Genomic DNA, 20,248 nt, shown 5'->3' on the forward strand with positions numbered 1-20,248 from the left:
AAACAATGAAGTGTCTACTTCGTTCTCTTTTAAACAGATTTGGTCAGTATGTAACTTTATAATTAAAAAAGATTCTTTGGGATCTTGTTTTGTGAGGAGTTGTACTTGAAAACAGTTTTCTTTGTGAGAATGGGTAGTTTTTTCTAGTCTTATGATTTAGTTAATAAAATCCAAGCTTGTTAATATATTTTATAGGGTAATCTCCTATGTGAATAATGTTTTCCTATTAGTCAGAAAAAATCAGTACTACTTTTCTGTGTGTGACTCCTTATTTTTTTAAGCAGATCTTTTTTTCTCTTTTTCTAGAGGATGTTAAACAAGTTTTTGGCCAGACCACAATTCATCAACACATTCCATTTAACTGGAATTCAGAGTTTGTGCAGCTGCATTTTGGAAAAGATGGAAAAAGACGCCTAACGTATGCAGAGTTTACTCAGTTCTTACTGGTGGGTATAATGCAATAAAGTTTGTCATGAGTTTCACAGTTCAGGGCAACTGCATCTGTATTCCTTCTCTGTAGTCCCTTGAGGGCACGCACTCTAGGCTCCTGGCTCCTCAGCCGTCACCTCTCTTGGTAGAGACACGCATTTCTCCCGCTTCTGATAGGGATTTTTCAGGCTGCATAATACTCTGCTTACACAGTGATACTGCCAGCATGCCAGACTGCCTAAACAGGTCAGTGTCTGCGTTTTGCTTTCTCTTCAAAGGCTTATAACAAAGTCATTTCTAGCAATTATAAGATACCACCCAGCCCTTTATAGGCAAGCATATTTATTTTTAAAGTGAAAGTATTCCTGAAAAAACATATTTAAAAAAAAAAAAGTTACTACACACGATAAACACTTACCAGAGGTCATCCATCAGTCTTATGGCTGTCCAGTAGGCAAAAGTCCTGGATTGATGTCCCACAGTTGGACAGAATGTCCTGCTGGTTTGATGGATCAGAAAGAAGGCCTTGAGTCAGTTTAAATTCAAGCTATTTATCCAAAAGCCCTTTCTTTGTCTGTTAGTCTCTGAAGAATCCAGTTTGAACTAGTAGATGCGAGCCTCAAGGTGGTGGTATTTCTCTGGAGGTGTTATAACCTGAGTGAATTTTCCCTAATCGGTACCTCACTGTTAGTTCCTTGGTCACCCTGCCCACAGAACTGCATACATTCCCTGGCCCACAATGATACATAAACTTAATACAGTGAGATCTCCCAAAGATATTAGAGGTAATCGCCATGTCTGTCACAATGAATAGTAAGAAATGTGCAAGAATCACAAATAGTAAATTTAGCGAACACCATATTGGCAACATAGCCAACAATGCTGTATTTAGGCTCTTCTTACTGTCGGAAGGCTGGATTTTAGAACTTTATGCATTGGCAATATAATCTGCTTGTGGTGAAATGGTTGAATCTAGGTAGTTGTTACTTTTTTGGCACTTGAATGTGGCATGAGTATTTTTTTTAATGGATCTGGCCCACTGTTTCAAGCTAATCTTTGAGACGTGAGGGGGGAATACCCAGACATCAAGACATTTAAAAATTGTAGGATATCTTTCACTAGGAGAATCCAATATGTTAAATAATAATAGATGCTTGTACCAAATATTGTGCATTTTGAACTCGCTTGCCAAAACTGATATTAAGGAATGCTTCATTTGATTATCAAAATTCTGTGTTTACCAAATTTGTGTGATTTTTAGTGGTAAAATACAGTAATGGTATTCCTTCTGCTGCAGACTTCTTACACACACTGTTAGTTTGATACCATTTAATAACTAAATAGTGCAACAGATAGAAAATTCTATTTATTTTTGCCTGTGCTGTGTAGAGAATAAATAAAAGATACCTCCTCTGGAGGGAATCCTTTCATGTCTATGCTTTTGGATATATTGCTACACATAGCAAAATATCATACAAACGAAAAATCAGTAAATGATTCTGAAAAAATGATAATGCTTGCTGTAAGTAAAATGAGATGGATGGGTGCCTTGTTTGAATCCATCTTGAACATACTGAGTGCCAGTAAAGATTTTACATAATAGTTTTAAAATAGGAACCTACTTCAAGACCACAAGGTTGTATTTTTTTATTTTTCTGTTTATGCAGGGAAGTTATTTCACAGTAGGAGGTGGTATCATTTTGATGAGGAATAATTAAGATAATGCTATTGAGACAAATGTTTCAAATTGACTTTGTGAAACAGAGCCTAATTAACTCTTTGCCTGAAGAGGATGTAGGAGATCATAAATGCAATCATATTCTCTTGGTTTTAATAATGACTATTATTGCTAAATACCTAGGCTAGACATGTATGCTGACTTTGGTAGACTGTAAATCTTGGTTCTGTATCTGATAATCCTACTTAGTTTAGCTGCTTATTTGGAGGTGTGAAGAAAAACTCAAATTCTAGAAGAAGGTAATTGGTAATTGGATTGGTAATTGGGTATGGAGTCTCACTTGTGGGTCATCAGTGCAAATCTACCCTGGTTCTATAGTGATCAAGTGCCTTTCAAATTGGAAAGCTTTGATAGCCTGTGTAAAAAGGCTCCCGGTTCCTAGGGAGCAGGTGTCTACATCACAAAAATTCCATAATTACTGACGTTATGCAGTGTAGGTGTAGCAGTGTTGGTCCCAGGATATTGGCGAGACGAGGTGTGTGAGGTAATATCTTTTATTGGACAAACTTCTGAAGTTGGACCAACATAAGTGGTCCAATAAAAGATATTTTCTCACCCATCTTGTCTCTATAATGACTGACAGTCACATTGGCACTTGGTAGACGTCATGGACTGAATGGGCATGGAAAGTAAATGGTGCCTTGCTACTCTGATGAGGAGGGCAAGGGGTTCCTTCTACTGCAGGGTCCAAGCACTGCTTTGTGATGGGGCTGAAAAGCTTGCATGACCAGTCTTTATGGTGGACCTCTGTGTGGGTAGAGTAGTTATTTTGACAGCACTGGAAACAGGCACCTTTTGAAAACTCTAAAATTTACTTACATAGATATATAAAAAAGGAAAAATATTAGATTCTTCTTCGAGTGCTTGCTCATGTCGATTCCATTTTAGGTGTGTGCATGCCCATGTGCACAGTTGTCGGAGATTTCTGCCTTAGCAGAATCTGTAGGGCCAGCTGTAGCGCCCTCTGGAGTGGCACGCTTATGCGGCAGTATATCAGGTGCCGCGACCCTATGTCCTCTCAGTTCCTTCTTATCACCTGTAACAGCTGGTTGGACTGCCTTGTCTTGCATCGCAAGAGCAGTAGCGGTTTCTTCATAGACTTAGTTCTACTCGTTGTATATAGTTCATAGTAGTTAGTTCTAGTGTTTAAATTAGTTAGTAGAGATCTGGTTGGGAGTTTGCCCCAAGCGGGACATGCCCCACTCTCCTGGATTCAAGTTGTGTTCGGCGTGCAGCAGGCCGATGCTGATCAGTGATCCCCACGACAGTTGTCTCAAATGTCTGGGAGAAAGCTACAGAAAGGACAGGTGTTGCACCTGCAAAAACGTGTGCCCTTGAACCCAGAAGGAGCAGGATACCTGCTTGAGGGCCCTCCTGATGGAGGCCGCTCTTCGCCCCGCGTCGGAGCCTTCCACCACGGAACCGACACCGAGTACATTGGCTTTGGTGCGTAGTGCACCGCTGGCGCCGGACTTGGCCCAGCACCACTCCCTCTTGCCGGTGCCAAGAAAGCGTCAGAAGAAGCAGAGTCCCTTGGCACCGAAGGACACAGGGGCCACGGGCAAAGGACCTGTGTCAGGCCATGCGCCTGCTTCGGGGCTTCATAGGGGGTACCTCTGAAGTCAGACCCTCCCAGCCCGACCAGGGACCCACCCTGGGCAGCGGCAGGCTCTCCCAGGCTATTGTGGGGCCTTCAGTGCCCGAAGCAGTCCTGGAGGCTAAAGAGCAAAGCAGGTGCCATGGCAAGTGACTGAAGTGCCTCCGCCCCTGGCACTGAAGGGCAAGCCCACCAGGGTGCAGTATAGACTGGCGGAACATTCCTGGTTGCTGGACCATAGGCGCAGGTGTCCATTGCTGTCAGCACCAACCCCAGCTCTCCGGTAAGAAGGCCTAGGTCCCTGACGAGATCCCCACCTACCAGGTGTGGGACTCCGGATTTGAGATGCCGTACCACTGGTACCGGCGAATATCCAACCACAGGTCACCCAGGTGCTGGTCATTCTATCACAGGCGGTCTTCTTGACGTAAGTTGCTGTCCTGGAGGGGGTCGCTAAGGATCTCAGCACCAATCTTGTTCACCCTGGTACTATTCCTCAGGCAGGCAGCACTACTCACCGTCATCCTGCTGATCGCCCACCAGGATCAGCAAACAGACCCAGGCCTCAATGGTCTCGCCATGGTCGCTGGAGGGACAGTGATCAGGGTGTCTTCAGCCTGTCGCCAAGAAGGAGAGACTCTCTCCACCAACATGGGAGACTGGGACAGCACTGGCCACGGTGCTGATGCAGCAGGGACAGTGGCCCCCCCAGTGACAGTACTGGAACCCATTAGGAGTGCCGGTGATGACGATCCAATACTCCCAGCCCTCCCTGGCCTTATCGGACAAGCTGGCTGCGGCACCACCATCAGAACACGGTACCGAGATGGAGGCTGAGGTGGCACATCCAACCCAACACCGAGGGAGCCCTCCCTTGAGAAGGAGGAGGACAACACCTTCCAGCAGGCGGTGCAATCATCATAGTCGTCCACGGACGAAGCGGTAGCCAGGCCATCCCACCCCAGCAGTCCACCGGACGACTTTAAGGAGCAGCAGGCCATCCTTAAGTGGATGGCTGAAAACCTTGGCCTGCAGATTGAGGAGGTCGCTGAGGAGGCTAACAACATCTTCAGTGTCATCTCAGCCACCACCCCAGCACGGGTCACATTGCCCGTCCTTCCAAGGATCCTCAAGATAGCCAAATCGTTGTGGCAATCCCCCTCCTCTATTCTGCTGACTTCCAAGAAGGTGAAAAAGAACTATTATGTCCCTGCAAAGGGCTTTGAGTATTTGTACACTCGTCCCCCTGCGGCATCACTGATCGTATCCACAGTAAATGAGAGGGACAGATAGGGCCAGGTTAGCGGGACACCAAAAGACTGGACTTGTTTGGCATGAAAGTTTACTCAACAGCCAGCTTACAGTTCAGGGTGTCTAATCACCAGGCCCTGCTGGGACGTTATAATTTCAACCTGTGGGACTCCCGTAATAAGTTCACGGAGGCCCTCCCACAGGATCGTGCCCAAGAGTTCACTGTTTTAGTGAGCAAAGGCACAGTGGTGGCCAGAGGAGTCCTCCAGATGGTCTAGGACGCTACGGACTCATTGCATCAATGGTGGCCATGAGGCACAGCTAATGATTGCATGCCTTTGGGCTGTCCCCGGAGATTCAGGCCACAATCCAGGACCTCCCCTTTGAGGGTACAGGGCTCTTCTCCAAGCTAACTGACTCGAGGCTCCATGGGCTTAAGGACTCTGGAGCCACCCTCTGCTCCTTGGGCCTGCATTCCCTTCAGCAGTCCAGGAAGCTGTTCCATCCTTCGTCCCCTCCTCCTCCACTGCAGTCCAGGTTGGGCTCTACAGGAGTAAGGACAAGAAGGGGCCTAAGAGGTGCTATTCGTCGTCTTCCTGCCTGGTGGCACAGCCTGACCCTCCCAGAAATCAGGGAGGCCAGAAGCAGCCGTTTTGAGGGTATGCCCGAGGACGACAGCCCAGCCAATTCACCGGATCCATCCCCCTTCTTTCTCAACCGCCTCCTCCCTCTCTGGTTGGCCTGGTCCCGTATCACATAGGACCACTGAATGGTCGATATGGTTTCTTTGGGCTATACCCTGCAATTTATAGCTGACCAACCCTCCGAACCCCATTTCCCGTCCCTCTTCAGGGACCCTTCTTACGAGCACCTCCTTGTTCAGGAGGTTGAAAACCGGTGCCTGGGGGCAGTGGAAGAGGTTCCTGGGAACATGGAAGGAAGAGGATTCTACTCCTGCTATTTCCTAATTCCGAATGCAAAAGGGGGCCTCAGACCTATCCTAGACCTGCATCGCCTCAACAAATTTCTCAATAAGTTGAAGCTTCGCATGGTCTCCCTGGCCTCCATCATTCCCTCCCTGGATCCAAGATATTGGTACGCCGCCCTCGATTTAAAGGATGCACATTTCCATCTTCCCGGGGCACCGGCGCGTCCTCCCTTTCATGTTGGGTCAGCGCCACTACCAGTTCACGGCGACGCCCTTTGGTCTCTTGGCCTCGAGGGTGTTCACAAAGTGTATAGCATCAGTGGCCGCTTACCTGTGACATCAGGGAGTCCAGATTTACCTGTACCTTGATGTTAATAAGATTAGGTGCAAAGGCATCTCGATCTGGTCTGTTCCACCACCACGTCCTGGGGCTGATAATAAACGAGAAAAAGTCAACCCTAACTTGAGTGCAATGCATAGAATTTATCCGGGTAGTTCTCAACTCCACTCAGGCCAGAGCCTTCTTCCCCGAGACTTGGTTCCAAGCAATGGGGGACCTCATCTCGGGCCTGCGAGCCCACCCACTCACCAAAATCCACACGTGCCTGAGACTGTTGGGTCACATGGTGGCATGCACGTACGTGGTCCGGCACGCATGACTCTGCCTCATTCCCCTACAGGCATGGCTGGCATTGGTCTATGCCCCCAACCGACACAGCATGGACCAAGTGGGTCAGGATTCCCAACAGCATACTGTTGTCTCTCATCCGGTGGCAGGATCCCACATAGGTGCTGGAAGGAGTTCCCTTCCTGACCCGGGCCTTGTCAGTGACCCTTGTCTCCAATGCTTCAGATCTGGGATGAGGAGCCCACTTGGGCAATCTCAGTACCCAAGGTCATTGGTCCAGTCACGATTTCTTTCCTGCATATCATTGTCAGGGAACTCAGGGCATTTGGCCTAGCTTGCCAATCCTTTCTACCTCATATACAAGGCATGGTGGTTGAGGTCCTGGTGCACAACATGGCTACAGTCTTCTATATCAACAGGCAGGGTGGAACCAGGTTGTCTGCCATCTGCCAGGAAGCCCTCTGGCTCTGGGACTTCTGTCTGCAGCATAACATCTGTCTTATAGCTACTCACCTTCCAGGGAGCAAGAACGCTTTGGCAGATAGCCTCAGCAGAATATTCTTGTCTCTCCACAAATGGTCCTTTCATCTGGAGGTGCTCAGTTCCATCTTCCACAGATGGGGAACTCCCCGGGTGGATCTGTTCGCATCCAGGCAGAACAGAAAATGTCACACTTTCTGCTCGATTTGGGGCATGGACAGAGGATCCCCGTTGGACGCCTTTCTGCTCCTGTGGTTGGGGGCTCTGATTTACGCCTTCCCTCTGATGCCATTGCTGCCCAGGGTCCTCATGAAGATCAAACAAGACAAGGCAAAGGTCATCCTCATAGCGCTGGCTTGGCCACGCCAACACTGGTTCAATATTTTGCTGGACCTCTCAGTGGCAACCCCGTTCCGGCTGACGCTCAGGTTGGACCTATTGTCCCAGAGCCACGGCAGTCTTCTGCACCCAAACCTGGCGGCACTACATCTGATGGCTTGGCTGCTGCATGGTCTCCTTCTCCTTCCACCTGGGCTGTGGCCAGCCCAATGATCTTGCTCTTTGCGCCTACAGCAGCAGTTCCGATGTGCAGCAGGGCAAAGATTTCACTTTGGCTGTGCACTGGACAGCTGAGAGGCATCTGGGGTGAAGGTGAGGTAGTTGGTTAAGTTGCCATCATGTTTGTTGGAGGCTCCAGGTGACCAGAAGTCCTGGGATTTTACTGAAACAGTCTGCTCAATTTCAACATAATTGTGACACTGCAGCAATTTTAGTAAATTGGTATATCTAGTTACCCAGTTCATGTAGATATGATGTCATTACTATCCTTTGCCTTACAGCATTGTGCCCTTACGTTGTAAATGCTGAAGCTATGGCAGAAACTATTCTTGGCTCAGATTTGAGTTACTCTTCACATGTGTAGAAATTTTGCTTTGAATTTCCTAACCTTTGGTACTCAGTTTTTCCTCCTGACCTTCTCTCTGTATGTGAGTCAGTCTCCTTGGTCTAAGGTCTAGACCTTGGACCTTAGGCAGCAGGATACCACAGTGGATGCCAAGTTACCTCTTGGCATTCCTGATGTATAAATACTTTTTATATTACCCTTAACTTGGACCAGATGGGTTCCTTAATGTACTGCAGCTACTGTTTTGTAAATATTGCTTGCTGGTTTTTAGTGAAATCTAAGATTAAAAGTAGTTCATATTTCTTGCCATCTCTCCACTCCCATTCCTCTGGAACACACACTTTTTCCATATTCATATTCTATTAGTGCAGTTTAATTAATCCTCATTTCTTACACAAGAAAGCTAGATGAACATTTAATCAACAAGCTTTATTCTAAATGCAAGAGGAATTGAGATCTATTCTTGTTGTAAACAAGTGATGCTCAGACCTAAGTGGTTCAGGAGCCAGTTCACGATCAGAAAGAGCCACAGTAGTGTGAATTCATTGTTTCATTTACTATTTTATTGATATAAGTCTCACAGCAGAATGATTGACCAAGTATTTTACAGTTGGTTAATAACAAAGTAAAAACATCCTGATTGGTTAATAATTAAATCTCACCGTGTTTTAATATCATGTGCTGCAAAGCCACAGGAGAGGCATTAAAGAGCCACTTGCGGCTCACAAGCTTCAGTCTGAGTTTCACTGCTCTAAACAAATAAAGAGCTTCCTCTGTGAGATGCAGTCCCTCATGACTTGGACAAGGCTTAAATACTAAGATCTGCTTCAAGAACAACCATCTCAAACCCAACCCCAGAGTTTAAAATCGATTGATTGATCAGCTTTTGTGTTGGCTAATGTATAGGTCTGTCAAACGCATTTAAACATTAGCTAGGGTTTTGGTCAGTTTTGGCATGCTGGTTGATGAGATAATAATACCTGTAAATGAGACCTCACAATCAGCTGCAGTGGAAAGGATTGTGTTGCAGCTAATGAATGCAAGTCAATTGGAAATATCAGCCGTACCTGAAAATAAATCTCCACATAACTGGAAAATGAATTATGTTTTTAATTAGCTGTATGGGAAAGCTGAGGTGAAATTCTAGGTGGGAAATCCTTTCATTAAAACTCTGGTTCCAGGGTGCCTGTGACTGTGCAAATTAATTTTGCATAAACAGTTATTGTAGCTTGTTGAAATTCAGGCTCCTATCATCAAGGGATAAACTTGTTTTTTAAGGTATGTGTAGGGATTACAGAAACTTTAATCTAGGGAGGGTTCAGTGGGTAAGTATTTTGCATTGAGAAGCAATTAAGTTTGTTTTTCTTATATAGCTGCTTTTCACCCATATTTTCTAAGCAGTCTTAGGGTGAAAGATGTGAAACACCTCTCAGCTTGATTAAAAAGCAAAATTTATTTGCAAATTAAGTTTATTTACAGTTGGTGTTTAGTGGTACCATTTTGCTTATTTTATTTTATTTTATTTTTTTGATATCCCATCACTTCTCCCAGACTAATGGTAGTGGCTACTGAGCATACTTTTGAAGTATAATTAGTCATGCTTTGAAATGTCTTAACTTTCAGGCTTTGAGATGGCTAGATTGCGTACACTTTTTTCTTTTAAATTAAACAGTTTAGAATTTTACATTGTTATGAAATCTACTGATGTTAAACAAGTATGTTCCTTACGATGGTATTTATATACCAAATCTGGCTTTCCTTTGCTGTTTTTTGTAACGAAGCTTTAATTTTATTGTGTAACTATTCCCTGAATATACTTTTCCACCATCTCTTCACTTTGCTGATGTTTTGGATGGCAGTGAGGGACAGAGGACAATTGCTCTTTCCATTTAATTCTGAAAGAAGATGCTTGTCTGACTATCTCAGATTAATCATACCCATAAAAACTGGGTTAAAATCCTTGCAGTGAGCGTGGAGGGGTGTGGATAGTTTTCTCCAAATCTTGAGAATGTGCTCAAACCATTTAGGGTACATCTACATAGCAAAGAAAAACCTGCTGCTGGCCCGGGTCAGCTGACTTGAGCTCATGGGGCTCAGGCTGCAGGCTGTTTCATTGCTGTGTAGACTTCTGGCCTCGGACTCAGGTCCTAATCAGCTGATGTAGGCCAGCAGTGGGTTTTTTTTTTTTTTTGCTGTGTAGACATACACATAGAGTTTCTAAACTGTGCAGAGGAAAAACCTTTGATCACACAGAATCCCCGTCATCAGGTCAGGATGGGTTTGCTGAGTAACTGTTCACAAATTGGCCGTGTGTGTGTGCGCGCGTGCATAAGGGGTGTGTCATGGTCCATAGGAACCACAGGTGCTTTTATGCCTTCCTACAGCTGTCATCTGCTCTTCCCCATTTGGCCAGCTGTTGGGGTATGGGGTCAGGTGGCAGCATTATGTGCTTTGCCCTGTACTATTACTGTGTTAACCAAGTTGGGTAATTCTTCTCCCTAGTTAAACCTGCCCAGCATGTGCGGAGCATAGAGAAACGGTGTTGGCAAGATAAGGATGAGGGAAATAGGATTGTACAGGAGGCCCTCATTAGTAGGTCACCTGAGGCCTGATGAAAAATGGGTCCTTGGATCCTGGTCATTATATCCCGTGGATAGTGCCTTGTTGTCCTGTGGTGAGACATTGTGCTTGTCCATTACTACATTCTCATACCGACATTAGTATTATGGTACTGCTGTAAAGTTTTTAATAATCCCTGTGGCTATCAAATTAGGGCATAAACTGCTACCCTGACAATGAACTAATTTACAATCAGAAGCAAGGAAATGTAGCAGGACAGGCTGGAACTGTGTCCTGCACACTCCCTGCTCTACCTTGACATTTCAGTGTACATAGTCAGGGCTTGCTCTTTATACTTTATGGCAGGTTGTGCCTAGGTCCTGTGGCAGGGCTCCCTGATTTCTGCAGCACTGCAGTGCTGAATTCTGCCAATCCAGAAATTCTCTGGCAGTTTGAATAAAAAAAAAAAGATGTTTTAAATGTATTTAAATAAGAGAGAAGACGACCCTCTTTAGCATGTTCCAGATATTCATTTTGCATATTCATGGTGTTACTGCAATGGATGCAAAAAATGAGCATGTTCATATGCTCGATGGTATTCAACAGGGGTACAAGAATTTTTGTGTCCAGTTCATCATCTGAGCGCCGTGCAGGCAAACTCCCAAGTTGCTGCCTGCCTCAAGTTGACAAACTTTGTTTTCTTGCACTCTTCCCATCTAAAGCCTTCCCAAACTGCTTGCTTCAACATTTGTTATAATAAATGAAATTATAGTCACAGCCAGGCTGAAGCAAGAACTGACATGGCCACCTTCAGCCAGTGAATGTTGTTGCTGAATTATAGCATTCCCTCCCTTGCCTCCCCGCAGGGGGCTGTAGCGTAAAGGAAATGTGACAGACCTGGAATCGTAACTCAAATTTTATGGCTAAAATATTGTAACCTCCATAAGCATTTCTCATTAGAACCAGAAATTTTTGAATAGTTTAGTGGGTGAATTAGAGTATTGAAACATTTAGCAGTGCTCATTTTTTGCCTAACATATTATCTTGCTTCCTCATAACTTGAAGACCAGGTACAAATTCTAAAGATGTTGATTAGAAATTAAATTAAAACTGTTTCAGAAGCCCATGAGGCCAGGATGTAAGAAGTCGTGGCACAAATATTGTATTTGCCATTTGTTTCCTATTCTTTATCCCACTGAATACTGGCGTTGCCTATGAGACAAATACTGATTTCTTCTACTTATTATTGAAGACACTGCACCGTTAAAAGCAGCATAATAGTGAATCTTGATTAGTACAAGGTCTCAGTTTAATTTGACTTTTTAGAATGTTTTTTAAAAATGTGAGTAGTGGAGAGAATAGCAAAGTGCATCTGTCCCATTGCAAGACAAGTTCAGTATCTAGGAAAGCACTCCACACCAATTCATTTAAGCTGTGGCTTAGAAATAAGCAATCTCCTTCCAGGGAAAAGACATTTTAATGAGATTTGAAGCTGCAAGGGATAACATTGTAGTAACTGCTGGAATGTCTGCATTTTCCCCCTCTTCCCATTAAAAGGGATTAATCCTAAACAGGGGAGTCTACCTGTCTGTGTCTTCACTGTCACTATGTGTTGGACAATGTCAAAGATTTTCAGTTGGTTTTGTAGTAAGTCAGAATCTGTAACTTGTCCTATGCTAAGTTTGGATTTTGTTGGTGTAGTTTAGTCATAAAAACCTCCAGTTTTTCACCGAAAGGAGAAAAACAATCTGCCTGCTGCAAGGAGCAGGATGTAGATGACTGTAGGAGAAGATGTAATTTTGTAATTTTTGGAGTGATTACTTGTCATGTCTCTTCTCCTCTCCCCCCCGCCCCCCGAGTACATTTGAGTCACAAGCTGTGAAAACATTGAGTGCTGCTATCAGGTAAATCAAATGATTGATATCCATCTACTATTAATGCTGATATCTTGAAAGGTGATCGTGGTTCGGTAGCAGTGGAAATAACAACAAAGGTGTGGTGATGCAAAGCTTTCTAAACTGGCTTCTAGTTTGATTTTACCTTTTTCACTACAGCATTTGACAAATAAGAGACCTTCTGTTTTAAAAGAAATAAATAAAGATGCCTTGTGAAGGAATATTCACATTCTCCTCCTTGCAGAGATCATTTGTGGGAGCTGAACACAGACAAATATAATTTTACAAAGATTTGATTGACCTACTCTAAAACTTACAGTAAACTGATAAATGCTCTCTGATGTGACACCTTTGGTTACATTGAAATACATAAATAGGAGCACACCTGTATGGTCTTTTGAAACTCTTGCTCACATTTCTCTGGTAAATGAATTGCAGAACCTAAAGGGAAGCTAGTGAGAAGTAAGCTAGGGTGTGAATTTAAAGCCCAAATTCTGCACTCACTCCTTTTGTGGACACTTCTGTTTCATGCTAAGTGTGTCTGCACAGGAAGTTAGGGCAGAATAGTTATTTGCACTTATAGCTATTCCACGTTAGCTATTCTTGGCTCTTCCCTGCATAGACAAGCCCAGAGAAGGAAGAGAATTTTGTATTTGAGATGTAGAAAAATATTAGTGGAGACCTTATTTGAGGTTGAACAATAATAAATGCAGAACTCTGTCCCTATCTGGGGGGAGGACAACATGTAACTCTCTTTTGTAGAGCATCAGGTATGCTGTGGATTTTAACTTTTAATGTACATAATACAGCTAAAGCAAAATATAACTTTGTTTTAATGCATTTTCAGGAGATACAGTTGGAACATGCAAAACAAGCATTTGTGCAGCGAGACAATGCTCAAGCTGGAAGAGTCACTGCCATTGACTTCAGGGACATTATGGTCACTATCCGGCCACACATGTTGACACCATTTGTAGAAGAATGTCTAGTAGCAGTAAGTTGTGCATAGCTTATTTGTACTGTCATAGAGATCAGGGTCTCATTGTGCAAACACAGAGACAGTCCCTTCCCCAAATTTATTATTCTGTTTGCACCCTGTGCCCATCACTTGATACATAATTGTCCACATACACAAACTTAGAGTCTCATCTCAGGCTATATCTCTTCAGAGATCCTCCTGTCAATTCCTCACGCAAGAGCCCAAGCAAATTATGAATGGTTAAAGACCTTGGGCTGTGTCACACCAACATATTGTTCTATAGTGGCAAATTGTACTCTATTCCAACAAGCCAGTGCTCCATCTGAGCAATCGTTCTTGAAATATTTGCTTTGTTCGCTTAAAGTGCCAGTAATAGCTCGCAATTGTGTGTAGTGTCTGGAACAGTGAGAGCTGGAAATCGTCACTAGCAACGGTTGAAAGAGCTTTTCACACCATATTATAGAATGAATAGAAATTAGATAAGACTTCGGTTGGTTCATCCAGTCTATTCTGTGGCAGTTTGGGTTTATTCCCTATAATATATTCCCCCCCTCCCCCCCCCCCAATACTTTTCCATTCAGATTTTAAATGTATCACACACTACACTTTCCACCCCTTCCTTTGGTCAGTGATTCCAGCCTTGTGCTGAATATCTTAATTTTGGACTAATTTGGTCTATATCTTTGTGGTAGTGCCTAGATCTGAACCTGCTACTGTGGGTGAGGTCTCTTCAGAGCCGTGTAGAGAGGGTTGCCTCTGCATATCCAACCTAACAATGACTTGCACGTGTGTCTTTTTCTTTTCCCCCATCTCCTGTGACATATCTCCTGTTTTCAGTGGTCAGAAATGTGCTAGGTTATGAATGCTGTACTTAAATTATATTGTACTGAATGTACTTATTGTATTTAACCAACACAGTGTGCTCTGAATTGAAATGTTTGGGTTAACCATTTTTAAAATGTGTTTTGATTAAGTTTTTCTGTGTATCTGTAAGTTTTAAGATTTTCTCAATTGAAGAAATAAACCAACTTATAAAATATGTCCAACTGAAACAGTATTGAAACTTGAACTCTGTAAATTACTGCTGGTCATGTTGTTATAATCCTGCATATGTATTTGTTTAGGCTTCTAGGGGTGGGGTGAGTCTTACGTTCTGGTTATGATTAGTTTCAGTAACATAAGACTCTTTCATATGGCTATTTATTTTGCATTTAAAAAGAAATCCCTTGCTACTGTCGTTGTTGTAAACTAATGTTGTTTCAAAGCTTTATTCAAAGATTTTCTTGATCCTAAAGTGTTGCAAAACGGTTAAAATAGCTCCTCTCCTTCTCTCTTTTTTTACTCTCTCTGTTGCAGGCTGCTGGAGGTACCACTTCCCATCAGGTCAGCTTTTCCTATTTTAATGGATTTAATTCCCTCCTTAACAACATGGAGCTCATTAGGAAGATCTACAGTACTCTGGCTGGAAATAGAAAAGATGTGGAAGTGACTAAAGGTTAGTAGAAATGTTCTGATTGTGCAGTCGGAGCATTGGCTTGGGGGAGGGAACTCGTTCATGTGCTTTTTAAAGCAAACAAACAAACTTGTGCCTGTGTTTTCAGCTCTTTGTGGTGTATTGTTCAACCATTCATGCTCCTGTTTAGTCCACCCTCCGGGATTTCCATTTTGTTACCGCCAGGGAGAAAGTCCTAGGAAACTGAAGATGTCTGCGGGGGAAGGGAGCTGGGTGAGGAGAGAATGTAAAGATATTCAAAGTCTTCAAAAACTTCCTAGGACTCCTGCCAAATTGGCAGCCTATTAAAACTGACCTTCAAGGGTAGTTGAAGAATTCCATAAACTTGTAGTGGCGGCATAGTAAGCTGATCTACAAGCTTGGAACAAGATGTTATCTGCTCTATCTAATCGCTTTTATAGAGAATTCCCTCTGCAACACCAAAGCTTCATTTAATGTGGCCTACTGGGACATATACATGAAAAGGTCCACATCTTTGTTCATGGGGTGTTTGGATTTGTTGTTGTTGTTTTTTCCCCTCGGACCCACAACTGATTGATACCGTATGTCAGATATCTTAAATCCTGCTGATGGCACTGAGTTTGAAAACCAGAAAGCTACTCTATTTCCATGCTTGATGTAGAATTTAAAACATACATTTACATTGTGGTAGGAGCACTTTTTGCAGTGTCTTGGTTTAATACTAAAATGAATGATGACTCTGGGATGCTCGGGGTGTTCTGTTTTGGTTTGATTAGTTTTCCTCTCTCATATATTTTTATTCTGTTGTAGAGGAGTTTGTTCTGGCAGCTCAGAAATTTGGTCAGGTTACACCAATGGAAGTTGACATCTTGTTTCAGTTAGCAGATTTATATGAGCCACGGGGGTAAGTAGAAATTATCTCTCTCTCTGTCTTTTTTTTTTTTTTTTTTTTTTTTTTTAAAACAGTGGGAAGTGGGGTAGTGATATTCTAGAACACTGCCTAGAAGTACAGGTAACTTATAGTTGTTTAAAAACCCTCTGTTTAATGTAAATTTCAGTTTAGTGTTTGCTTGGTCCTCACAGACGTATGACACTAGCTGACATTGAAAGAATTGCTCCTCTGGAAGAGGGAACACTGCCCTACAATCTTGCTGAGGCTCAGAGACAGGTAAGAAAAGAAGCTGTAATGATGCTTTTAGCATACTTTTTTATTCCTTCCACCCTCTCAATGCCCTGCTCCTCTCTTCTTGTCTGAGTTAGCCATGTTTCCTTTCTTTTGCATTTTATAACCTAAAGAACAAAGGGTATTGTTGGAATCTTCACTTTAAACACCCCCCCGTCCCTCCTCCCCCTTTCATCCAAAACAGTTGCTAATTTTTTACTCTTGCCATTTAAGAAGTTGAAATGTGATAGATTTGATTGTAAGGATAAAACAAAAGTGTAAAAGTGTCATCTAACCACTTACAAAAAGATGATGTATGCTCACTTACTAAAGAAGTTTAACCCTCCCTGATTATCTCCCTCAAAGTACTTTTTAATGAGGAAGGAAGACTTTCTGATTTCCGGTTTCAGAGTGGCAGCCGTGTCAGTCTGTATCCGCAAAAAGAAAAGGAGGACTTGTGACACCTTAGAGACTAACACATTTATTTGAGCATAAGCTTTCCTGAGCTACAGCTCACTTCATCGGACTCACTCAGTGGAAATACAGTGGGGAGATTTATATACACAGAGGACATGAAACAATAGGTGTTACCATACACACTGTAAGGAGAGTGATCAGGTAAGGTGAGCTATTACCAGCAGGAGAGCGGGGGGAAAAAGCCTTTTGTAGTGATAATAAAGGTGGGCCATTTCCAGCAGTTGACAAGAACGTCTGAGGAACAGCGGGGGGGCGGGGGGGGAGATAAACATGGGCAAATAGTTCTACTTTGTGTAATGCCCCATCCACTCCCAGTCTTTATTCAAGCCTGAGTTAATTGTATCCAGTTTGCAAATTAATTCCAATTCAGCAGTCTCTTGTTGGAGTCTGTTTTTGAAGTTTTTATGTTGGAGAATTCCCACTTTTAGGTCTGTAATCGAGTGACCAAAGAGATTTGAAGTGTTCTCCCACTGGTTTTTGAATGTTACAATTCTTGGTGTCTGATTTGTGTCCATTTATTCTTTTACGTAGAGACTGTCCAGTTTAGCCAATGTACGTGGCAGAGGGGCATATATCCCATTGGTAGATGTGCAGGTGAACGAGCCTCTGATAGTGTGGCTGATGTGATTAGGCCCTATGATGGTGTCCCCGAATAGATATGTGGACACAGTTGGCAACGGGCTTTGTTGCAAGGATAGGTTCCTGGGTTAGTGGTTCTGTTGTGTGGTGTGTGGTTGCTGGTGAGTAGTTGCTTCAGTCACAGAAACAACTCTGACATCATAATCGAAAAGGCTGACAAAGGAGGTGCTGTCGTCGTCATGAATGAGTCAGAATATGAACAAGAGGCTGTTAGGCAGCTCTCCAACACTACTTTCTACAAGCCATTACCCTCTGATCCCACTGAGGGTTACCAAAATAAACTACAGCATTTGCTCAAGAAACTCCCTGAAAAAGCACAAGAACAAATCCACACAGACACACCCCTGGAACCCCGACCAGGGGTATTCTATCTGCTACCCAAGATCCATAAACCTGGAAATCCTGGACGCCCTATCATCTCAGGCATTGGCACCCTGACAGCAGGATTGTCTGGCTATGTAGACTCCCTCCTCAGGACCTATGTTACCAGCACTCCCAGCTATCTTCGAGATACCACTGACTTCCTGAGGAAACTACAATCCATCGGTGATCTTCCTGAAAACACCATCCTAGCCACTATGAATGTAGAAGCCCTCTACACCAACATTCCACAAAAAGATGGACTACAAGCTGTCAGGAACAGTATCCCCGATAATGTCACGGCAAACTTGGTGGCTGAACTTTGTGACTTTGTCCTCACCCATAACAATTTCACATTTGGGGACAATGTATACTTTCAAATCAGCGGCATTGCTGTGGGTACCCACATGGCCTCACAGTATGCCAACATTTTTATGGCTGATTTAGAGCGCCGCTTCCTCAGCTCTCATCCCCTAATGCTCCTACTCTACTTGCACTACACTGATGACATCTTCATTATCTGGACCCATGGAAAAGAAGCCCTTGAGGAATTCCTCCATAATTTCAACAATTTCCATCCCACCATCAACCTCAGCCTGGACCAATCCACACAAAAGATCCACTTCCTGGACACTACGGTGCTCATAAGTGATGGTCACATAAACACCACCCTATACCGGAAACCTGCTGACCACTATGCCTACCTACATGCCTCCAGCTTTCACCCTGACCACACCACAGATCCATCGTCTACAGCCAAGCTCTGCGATACAACCGCATTTGCTCCAACCCCTCAGACAGAGACAAACACCTACAAGATCTCTATCAAGCATTCTTACAACTACAATACCCACCTGCTGAAGTGAAGAAACAGATTGACAGAGCCAGAAGAGTACCCAGAAGTTACCTACTACAGGACAGGCCCAACAAAGAAAATAACAGAACGCCACTAGCCGTCACCTTCAGCCCCCAATTAAAACCTCTCCAACGCATCATCAAGGATCTACAACCTATCCTTAAGGATGACCCATCACTCTCACAGATCTTGGGAGACAGGCTAGTCCTTGCTTACAGACAGCCCCCCAACCTGAAGCAAATACTCACCAGCAACCACACACCACACAACAGAACCACTAACCCAGGAACCTATCCTTGCAACAAAGCCCGTTGCCAACTGTGCCCACATATCTATTCAGGGGACACCATCATAGGGCCTGATCATATCAGCCACACTATTAGAGGCTCGTTCACCTGCACATCTACCAATGTGATATATGCCATCATGTGCCAGCAATGCCCCTCTGCCATGTATATTGGCCAAACCGGACAGTCTCTACGTAAAAGAATAAATGGATACAAATCAGACGTCAAGAATTATAACATTCAAAAACCAGTGGGAGAACACTTCAAATCTCTTTAGTCACTCGATTACAGACCTAAAAGTGGCAATTCTTCAACAAAATTGAATTGGAATTAATTTGCAAACTGGACACAATTAACTTAGGCTTGAATAAAGACTGGGAGTGGATGTGTCATTACACAAAGTAAAACTATTTTCCCATGTTTATCTCTCCCCCCTCCCGTCCCCCAACTGTTCCTCAGACGTTCTTGTCAACTGCTGGAAATGGCCCACCTTTATTATCACTACAAAAGGTTCCCCCCGCCCCCTCCCCCGCTGGTAATAGCTCGCCTTACCTGATCACTCTCTTTACAGTGTGCATGGTAACACCCATTGTTTCATGTTCTCTGTGTATATAAATCTCCCCACTGTATTTTCCACTGCATGCATCCGATGAAGTGAGCTGTAGCTCAGGAAAGCTTATGCTCAAATAAATGTGTTAGTCTCTAAGGTGCCACAAGTACTCCTGTTCTTTTTTCTGATTTCAGTGTGGATGTCAGTTCTGGCATCCAGCATGCTAAATGAAAACGGCAGTCCTTGTTCTAAAGAGATGTACGTGTTCAAGTCTTCAGTACGTTGTCTGTCTGCTGTGCTTTACATTTAGTGTGCCATCATAGTTTAAAAACTAAGACTCTCTGCTGTGTGGAAGGATTCATAAGTTTTATGGGGAAAAAATGTAAGACGTGGGACTGTTCTATGGTTTATCAGAAAATGATCTTTGTCATTATGTGAGGCAAAAAAGAACCTTGGGAACTCCTTTTTTTTTAGTCTCATAGGCGTCTTCAATTTTAGTTTGTAATCACGTTTTTGTGGGTCTTTCCAACTTTCTTAAAATTGACGCAGTCTTGGGTGTAGATAGTCTTAGAAAAACATAGTTTAAAGGAAACCAAGCTTTGTATCTTGCAAGACTAAATTTTTTTTTGTTCTGAGCTTTGGGTCTGTGCAGAGACGCCAGTTTGACCACAATGAATTGATGCAGGCTACGTTTTTAGGACTAACAGGCCTTCAGCCAGGCCTCTGTGTGTGTGTGTGTGTGTGTGTGTACGTGTGCATGTGTGTTCCATCCCCCCCCATCCAATGCAGTATCCTGGGTTTTTTTTAGCAATTTGTAAATATTGAGTGTACTATGATGAATTCTAATTAGCTGACTCCCAAAAGCTGACCATCTCTTCCTAGAAGTCCTGCAAGGGAGCTAAGAAGCGATTGTGTTGTACTATGTATTAATTAGTGTAAGCTACAGTAGGTAGCAGTAGTGCAGCTAAAACTGCAGTGATGGAAACATCTGCTTCATGCATTCTCTCAAATTTTCTGCATAGGGGTCGAATGTCTGTTCAGGTGTTCTTTGTTCT

At 43.5% G+C, this 20,248-nt stretch overlaps 1 protein-coding gene across 2 annotated transcripts in view; it reads left to right on the forward strand.

Annotated features, from left to right (window-relative positions):
* The window catches only part of SLC25A13 (solute carrier family 25 member 13), a 131,391-nt gene that overhangs the window by 69,413 nt on the left and 41,730 nt on the right, over positions 1–20,248 (forward strand). For both annotated transcript variants that reach the window (XM_048838180.2, XM_048838181.2), the window contains 5 exons: positions 307–446; positions 13,257–13,403; positions 14,745–14,883; positions 15,673–15,766; positions 15,946–16,030. In XM_048838180.2, coding sequence (XP_048694137.1) covers positions 307–446; positions 13,257–13,403; positions 14,745–14,883; positions 15,673–15,766; positions 15,946–16,030 — 605 coding nt within the window. The remainder of the gene's footprint in view (positions 1–306; positions 447–13,256; positions 13,404–14,744; positions 14,884–15,672; positions 15,767–15,945; positions 16,031–20,248) is intronic.

This window comes from Caretta caretta, chromosome 2 (genome assembly GCF_965140235.1).
Source record: "Caretta caretta isolate rCarCar2 chromosome 2, rCarCar1.hap1, whole genome shotgun sequence".
Lineage (NCBI taxonomy): Eukaryota > Metazoa > Chordata > Testudines > Cheloniidae > Caretta > Caretta caretta.